This window comes from Globicephala melas, chromosome 7, assembly GCF_963455315.2.
Source record: "Globicephala melas chromosome 7, mGloMel1.2, whole genome shotgun sequence".
Lineage (NCBI taxonomy): Eukaryota > Metazoa > Chordata > Mammalia > Artiodactyla > Delphinidae > Globicephala > Globicephala melas.
The window spans coordinates 509,306-517,255 of NC_083320.1; the positions used below are offsets into that span (position 1 = coordinate 509,306).

General features: G+C 61.5%; 1 protein-coding gene across 6 annotated transcripts in view; it reads left to right on the forward strand.

Annotated features, from left to right (window-relative positions):
* Positions 1–7,480, forward strand: part of HDLBP (high density lipoprotein binding protein) — a 67,256-nt gene extending 59,776 nt beyond the window's left edge. For all 6 annotated transcript variants that reach the window (XM_030850292.2, XM_060301560.1, XM_030850291.2 and 3 more), the window contains 8 exons: positions 1,642–1,796; positions 2,566–2,670; positions 2,916–3,050; positions 4,168–4,311; positions 5,895–6,080; positions 6,552–6,668; positions 6,766–6,894; positions 7,012–7,480. In XM_030850292.2, coding sequence (XP_030706152.2) covers positions 1,642–1,796; positions 2,566–2,670; positions 2,916–3,050; positions 4,168–4,311; positions 5,895–6,080; positions 6,552–6,668; positions 6,766–6,894; positions 7,012–7,098 — 1,058 coding nt within the window. In that variant the 3' untranslated portion in view covers positions 7,099–7,480. The remainder of the gene's footprint in view (positions 1–1,641; positions 1,797–2,565; positions 2,671–2,915; positions 3,051–4,167; positions 4,312–5,894; positions 6,081–6,551; positions 6,669–6,765; positions 6,895–7,011) is intronic.
* Positions 7,481–7,950: the final 470 nt, after the last annotated feature.

Below are 7,950 nucleotides of genomic sequence, written 5' to 3' on the forward strand. Positions count from 1 at the left end.
TGTGTGTGTGTGTGTGTGTGTGTGGTCCCAGCCTAGGGTAGGTGGTGGCGGCTGTTGGCTGTCCTGGTGAAGCTCCTCCTTTCCTGGGGCTCCTGCGCGGGTGCACTGCCAGTACGGTCGGCTGTCCTGGGGGCTTCCAGAGGTTCAGGGTCACTCCCTGGTTTCTCAGAGGTGGGCTGTGTTAGTTGCTCCAGGGTGGTGAGGTGCCCTTCAGATCTCCTAGAGGTTCACAGCTGCTGGTGACCAGGCCAGGGGAGAGCAAAGCACCTGCAGCCTCCTGTGCAGTGGGGAGCCCTGAGTGCAGGCCTGCCGCTTTTTCCGGGCCCTCTGTGTGCCACGTGTGCTGGGCTCCGTCCCGGCAGCACCTCCTCCCCGTTGCCAGCACCCCTCTCATGAGGCAGCCACTGACCGGCCAGAGGGCACCGTCTGAATGGCTGGCTGCCTTTATGGGACGGCCCTTCAGCTCCAGGTGTCCTGCCTGTCACCTGGTTGTGCTTGTGCCCCCGGGGACGGGACAGGGCAGGGCAGGGCGATCGGTGGTCAGGGAGGTGACCTGCGGGATGCAGATCTAGCTGGTGTCTCAGACCCAACTTTGTAAATCCCGTGTCCTCCTTGCTTGCCCATCTCCTTCCTGTTGACCCATTGGGTCTGGTGGCAGCCCTGTGGCCTGCAGGGTGCACTCCCATTGCTCTGTCCTCTGTCCTCTACGGAGCTTGTCATGGCTGTTGAAGCTCCTGGTTTCCTGAGAAGATGGGCTGTTTTGAGTAGAAACGAGTTAAATCGTATTTGTCACATTTATGTTTCACGCTTGAACGTTTACTTCCTCATTTTGAAACTTCACATTAAAGAAAGATTACACAGGATGGTGTAAAGATACATCCAGATTCACCCCCCTCCCTTACACACAGGCACGCTTGTTTTTTCTGAGTTATTTAAATGTAATCTTGAGACGCACCCTTTACCTGTAGTGGCTTCTTCGTAAGGATGAGAGCATTCTCTTCTATCACTCACCAGACTCAGAAGATCCAGTGTTACGTGATACTGCGGCCTAGTTCGTCGTCCACATGCAGGTTCTGCTGATCTTAAAAGTGTCCTGCCGAGCCCACACCTTTCCCCAGCTCAGTCCAGGGTCGTGATTGCTTTAGGCCGTTGTGTCTGTGTGCTCATTCGCTCCTGGGTTCTGTCTCGCTCCACGAATGTCGTGTTGTTTATTTCGGCCACGCCCAGATCCTAGAGGGGCCAGGGGAGCCACGCCGCCGGCTCCCGTGCCCCCCAGTGCTCTGGGATTTGCTGGCGTCCTGGCACAAGAAGCTGGCCCCTCCCCAGCCATCTTCTCCAGCCCCTCCTGGCTGCCTCCACCCAGCACGGGTCACTTGGGTTGTCATGACCATCCGGGCACTGGTCTCCTTCCCTCTCGGGCGCAGTGGGCCCTGCTCCGTGCCCCTCCCGCAGGTCTGTCTCCTCCCCCAGCCAGCCAGCGTCCTCCCGGAGTCAGGCAGGACTCTTCCCTCCCCACCAGCACCCCCCGTAGGCGCTGGACCAGTGTATGGGTCTGGACAGGGGCGAGCGTCGTGCGGTGGCCCGTAGGATGGCCTGGGCCTGGGCGCTCAGCAGCTTGAGTTGCCCCTTCCCTGTCCCTAGTGCACAGTGTGGAGCCTGCTGTCCAGGAGAATGGTGACGACGCGGGGGAGGGGAGGGATGGCAAGGAGGCCGAGCCCGGCTCCCCCAGGAGGTGCGACATCATCGTCATCTCCGGCCGGAAGGAGAAGTGTGAGGCCGCCAAGGAAGCCCTCGAGGTGCGTTCAGAACCCCACCACCACTCCCACGTCCCTGGGGGCCCATCAGCAGGCACCGGGGTGGGGGCGGGGAGGGAGAGCGGCTCTAGTCACTTGAGCCCAAGCACCTCGGCTCGCACTGCGGAAGGTACTGGACTGGGTCACAGCCCAGGAGCAGGGCTGCAGGCCCGGGCCAAGGACGGGCGCGGAGCTGGCGGGGCTCGGACTCACCCTCCGTGGTGTGCAGCTGCCGGGGCTCACAAGGATGAGTAATTGCTGAGCGCGACCGCAGTGGACAGAACGGGTTCTGTCGTATCACGGGTCAAGTGGGGCAAGCAGCTTGCCGAGGTAAAGGGCACGGTCGGGGCTGCAGTCGGGATAGTGGAGTCTGTGGTCCCGGGTGGTGTCCCATTGCTCTGACCCACTCTAGGGTCTCAGCGAGGCTGGGATCAGGGCGAGCCTCTTTGTGAGCCCCACTCCCCTCCTCTGTGGGCCCCTGATGCCTCTCCCTGGAGTTGTGCTGCTTTGCTTCTGCAAGGGGCTGCCGCGTTGAGCACAGGCCCGGGTCTGTTTGCTCTGCCAGCATTGACCTGAAGACTGCATTCCACATCCTTTTTCCGTGTCCTCTGTTGAGTCAAAGGTCTAGGCAGCATTCTCAGTCCGAGTGGAATGGCACAGAAGGTTCGATTGTCACAGGCTCGTCCCCTGTGCTCCATGAAGACCTGTTGCTGAGCCCACAGGGTCCCTCTGCTCTTCGCTCTCAGGCCTAACCTCACCCCCTGCCCTGCAGGCGCTGGTTCCCGTCACCATTGAAGTGGAGGTGCCTTTTGACCTTCACCGGTACATCATCGGGCAGAAGGGAAGCGGGATCCGCAAGATGATGGACGAGTTTGAGGTACAGCTGTTGGCGGGTCCTTTCCCCGGAGACCAGGTGTCGGGGGGGTGCCCCCCAGGTCAGGAGGTCAGCCCTCGGAGTGGGGCTTCACGTCCCACCCGCCTTGTCCTGAGCCTGCAGTTGTGTCCCTGGCCAAAGGGACAGGTGGACAGCTGATCACGGCTCCCAGGCTCCCCGCTGGTGGGGACCAGATAGACACGTGTCTGTCCTGCACGTGCATCAGGCCTGTCCCCGTCTCCGCACAGGTGAATATTCACGTCCCGGCACCTGAACTGCAGTCTGACATCATCGCCATCACAGGCCTGGCTGCGAATTTGGACCGGGCCAAGGCTGGGCTGCTGGAGCGGGTGAAGGAGCTGCAGGCAGAGCAAGAAGACCGGGTGAGGGCCGGGCGGGGCTGCGTGGGCCAGGGAGGATCACCCGGGGGGCCCCGACCTCCAGCTCCCGGGCTGCCCCTCAGCCAATGAAGTCAGGTGGCAGCGGGAGAGCCAGTTGACCCACCGTGCAGCGAGCTTTCATCAGAGGCAATGTTGGGGCCGTGGCCCTTTCTTCTTGACGTAACGGTGGCAAAGGTGGGCTTCCACGTTAATTAGCTGTTTCTTAAGTAAATCTGAAGACATTTGCCAACCTTACAGGGAAGGTTCAGCTGGGGAGGCCTGGGAGCCATTGCTAGGAAAGACCCCCTCTCCCCCCAACATGTGACTGTGGTCCCACACGGCTCCCACTGACGCCCTCGGTGCTGTTTCCCTGCCGTTGGGTGGACATGAGAAGCCGCTTTGCCTCTCTGTGGGGCTGGCGTTTGGAGGATTCCACGAGTGATGCACGCAGGGGCGGGTGTTCGGGAAACTTGAAGCACCGTTACATTTTATGTGGGGGTAACGGACTCCTTGCTGAGGGGAACCTTCCTGGCGTCTGGTGATGGGGCAGGGCCCGTGAACCTCACGAGTCTGTGGTCCCTGCTGTCTCAGCCTCGGCACAGGCCATGGGGGCCCTTCTCTGCCCAGGGCTTTGCCTGAGCCTCTGCCTGTGGACATCCCTTAGCGCTTTTGTTCCCTTTTGTGGGTTTTTTGTTGGTTTGGTTTGGTTTTGGGGTGTTTTTTTTTGCCTGCTTTCGTACCCCTACCCCAAAAGACCCAGAACTTTTTTATACTTACTCATCAGGTCTCTGTTTCACAAGTTAGGGACAAGTTAGGGTAGTAGAGCCCAGGGCTTGCTGTGTGCTGTGCCAGGCCTGTCGGTTACCAGCACGCAGCTTTCCCTCTTTTCTGAAGGATCTGTGCTCGTGGTTGTGGAATGGTCAGGTCCTCGGGTTCTCATTACTAGCTGATGGCGGAAGGGGCGCAGCGGCCAGCGGGAAGGCCGTGTCTCGTTCTTGTTGCAGAGGTGACGACGGATCCCTTCCAGGTTGAGGATGGAAGGGGCGCGTGGGCGCGCGATGCTGAGGGCCGAGGCGGACGTGCCCCCCCTCCCCCTCACTCTCTCTTGTCTCATCTGCAGGCTTTAAGGAGTTTTAAGCTGAGTGTCACTGTAGACCCCAAATATCACCCCAAAATCATTGGGAGGAAGGGGGCAGTGATCACCCAAATCCGCTTGGAGCATGACGTGAACATCCAGTTTCCTGATAAGGATGATGGGAACCAGGTAAGGAGGACCCCACTTGAGTCAGACGCCACGGTGGAGCGCTTCAGGGGCAGAGGGGCTCTCGGTGGTCTTCGTCCTGACCTGGGGACAGTGACCACGCAAACTTAGGGCGTATCCAGAGGGGTGATGAGAGTGGCAGGTCTCTGGGGAGCTGATGGTGGCTTGGGGTCTGGGCCCATGTTGGCCCAGGCCAGCGCACGAGGCTTCTCTGTCATGGGCTTGGAGCACTTTCCCGCGCCCACCTGGCCCTCCACCTGCTGCACTCAGAGGGCGGTGGAAGGCAGCCCCTCCCCCAGACATGGCCCCCAGGCCGTCGCACACCCCTGCCTGCCCCCCCCTCGCACTTTCCGCCCCTCAGGCTCAAGCTCTGGGCGGTGACCTGGGCCCTCCTGTCCCCCGCCCTGCCTCCTCTCCTCCCAGCCTCTTACTGCTCTGGACTCAGCCCCTGGCACCCTCACTGGCCCTGCTGACCCTCCCCGGTGCATCTTGGGCAGCGCCGTTTCTTCGCCTCTGTATTTCTAAGCAGTGTTCGTGAAACTGCTGCTCTGCTCCATTCGAGCCTTTCTAAGATTATCTTGACCTTGAGAATTTAGTTCAGACTCTTCGCCTTCACTACTTTTTATTTCCCCCAACTTTTCCACGCAATCATGTTTTTAGTCACTGTATAGTGTCGAGATCACTTTGGTCAGCATTCCATGAGCCAGGTGGGGCTGAGTGGTCCTGGGTCGCATTCGTGGCTTTTTCCTGTGAGGCTTATGCTGCGTTTGCAGTCTGTTCTGTGCTGTTGTGTACTTGGCGGACGATGGGACCGCCGGCTGGTGGGAGTCTGGGCTCTGCTGGGCTGGGTTCTGGGTGGAGCCCGCCGCCCACCGTCTGCATTTGCTTCTTCGGGACCGGAGGCACCTGGCCACAGCCCTGGTGTGTCCTGGCGTTTCTCTTGTCTCTCTCCTGGCGTGGGTCACCGAGTTCCTGCTCTTCTGTTTTGTGTCCAGGTGTTCGTTTGTGTCCTGTGGTCCTTCTGCGTCGTGTTGTGTTCTTCGGTGTGGGCGTAGTGCTCTTCCCTGTCCTGAGGAGCATGGCTTTAGGTTGTCGCTTCTAGTTTCCTTCTCTCTGCCTTGAGTTACCCATTTGCTCTGCTCATCTTTACGGCCCTGGCGTCTCACCTGCTGGTTTGAGGGGCAGGGGTGCCGGCCACGGTTGTCTGCACCTTGTCTCCAGGTCGGTGTGTCTGTCCAGCGGAGACGCCTCCAATGGAGGCCACCCACCCCCGTGCCCTCAGCTGCCAGCGTCCCCTCGGCTTTGGGGCCCGGTGCCCTTCCTCCTGCTCGTCCGCGTCTGTCTTTCTGGTGGAGTGTGTGCGGGGGGCGGGAGAACACAGGTACTGGTAACCTGCTGTTTTAGGCGCTCTCCCTTCTGAGCTGGTTGGGTTTCCCCTCACCCTTAAGGTGAGGCCTTCCTCACCCAGGCCCGCTGAGCGCCTACCCCTCTTCTCACCCCCCCACAGAGCTGCGCCCCGCTGGGTCGGTGCTCGCAGTCAGGCATCCCTGGGTGCCCCCTCTTCTGACCGGATTCTCCTTTCTCAGCCCCAGGACCAAATTACCATCACAGGGTACGAGAAGAATACAGAAGCTGCCCGGGATGCCATATTGAAAATTGTGGGTGAACTTGAACAGATGGTTTCTGAGGACGTCCCGCTAGACCACCGTGTTCACGCCCGCATCATCGGTGCCCGTGGCAAAGCCATCCGCAAAATCATGGATGAATTCAAGGTGAGTCCCCGACCTGATCGTGAAGGGCGTTGAGCCCGAAAAGCACAGCAGGGGGGAGCGGCTGGGTGCTCCGTGCACCATCGAGCCACTTATGTCCCCACGAGCCGGTTGAGGGGGCAGCGGGGACCACCTGGGGCTTCACCTCTTCCTGCCTGGGTCGCTGACCACACTCGGGAACCGGATCGGGAGACTTCCGAGGCTCAGGTCTCTGTCCCTCAGGTAGAGGTCGCGTGGGGTCACAGCTGTGTGTAGTTGACCCTGTCGGCAGCGCCCTGCATGGCCTGCGGAAGGCGGCAGCCCTGTGGTGGCCGATGGCTCTGCATCTGTGAGGGCACATGCGGCTCTGAACACCAGGTGCCCCGCAGGGCCCCGGTCCTCCCGAGGGGGGATCTTCACTAGAAACAGACCGTTCCCAGCCGCACACGACGGGGCCCTCAGAGCCGTCTTAGCTGCTGTGTGTGCTCCTTCCAGGTGGACATTCGCTTCCCACAGAGTGGGGCCCCAGACCCCAACTGCGTGACCGTGACAGGGCTCCCGGAGAACGTGGAGGAGGCCATCGACCACATCCTCAACCTGGAGGAGGAATACGTGAGTCCGGGCTGGGCGGCAGGCACCTGGGGCCGGGTGCAGGGGTGCCCGTCGGGCATCGCTGCTGCAAACTGACACCCCCCCCCTGCACCCACAGCTGGCCGACGTGGTGGACAGCGAGGCGCTGCAGCTGTACGTGAAGCCCGCCCCCCACGAGGAGTCTAAGGCGCCGTCCAGGGGCTTTGTGGTGCGTGACGCGCCCTGGACCGCCAGCAGCAGCGAGAAGGTGAGGCTCAGCCGTCCAGCCCCTGCGCGTGCGCCTCGGCGGCCGTTCCAGAAGCTGCTAGGGGGCGGGGGCGGGGGCGGCCTCGTCACTGAAGCCCAGCCCTCTCTCCCCCCACAGGCTCCCGATATGAGCAGCTCCGAGGAGTTTCCCAGCTTTGGGGCTCAGGTGGCCCCCAAGACCCTCCCATGGGGCCCCAAACGATAATGATCAAAGAGCAGAACCCTCTCCAGCCTGCTGACCTGAACCCACCACATGATGGTTTGTCTCAATCTGACCCAGCGGCTGGACCCTCCGTAAATTGTCGATGCTCCCCTTCCCCGAGGTCTCACAGCGAAGCCGGCACCCCGCGCTGTGTGTGGCCCGGTCCCGGGCCTGGTGGCACCCAGCGTAGCGCGGGGCCTGCTCCCAGCCTTCGCTCTGGGCGGCTCTCCACTCTTGTGAACACTAAGGAGGTCACAGGACGGTGTCACCCAGCACGTCAGCGAGGCTCTGGCCTCCGCCAGGAGAGCACCGCAGGTGCAGCCGAGTCTACTTCCTGTGTCATGACCTCAGGAAATAAATTTCCTTGACTTTATAAAAGCCAAAACGTTTGCCCTCTTCCTTTCCCACCCCCCTCTCTCTCTCATGCCTGCCTGCCTGCCATCCAGATGCTCCTCCCTGTAGAATGTGCTCCGCCTTCTTCCAGCTGCCAAAAAGCCCAGTTACCCAGACCAGGGCAGGGCAGGTCGGGAGGGAGGCCCGGTGTGCACACTGGGCGCCCGCAGACCCAAAGGAGAGCCATGGTGGAGCCAGAGGGATCAGGGAGGCAGGAGGGAAACGCGGTTCTTGGGGGGCCCTGGCTTGCCCTGTGTCCCGTCGGGGTCTCTGCCCCGGACCGCACAGGCGCAGGCCCCGCGTCTGGTGAGCCTGGTGAGTGCGGGGCCTGAGGAACGCCAGGTGGAGAGGAGGGGGCTGGCCGGGGAGGTGGAGACCACCCACTCCTGCTGGGCGGAGGCCCCACCCTTTGCACGCTGGCTGACTTGGTTTTACACCACCTTCCGCTCCCTCGCACCCACC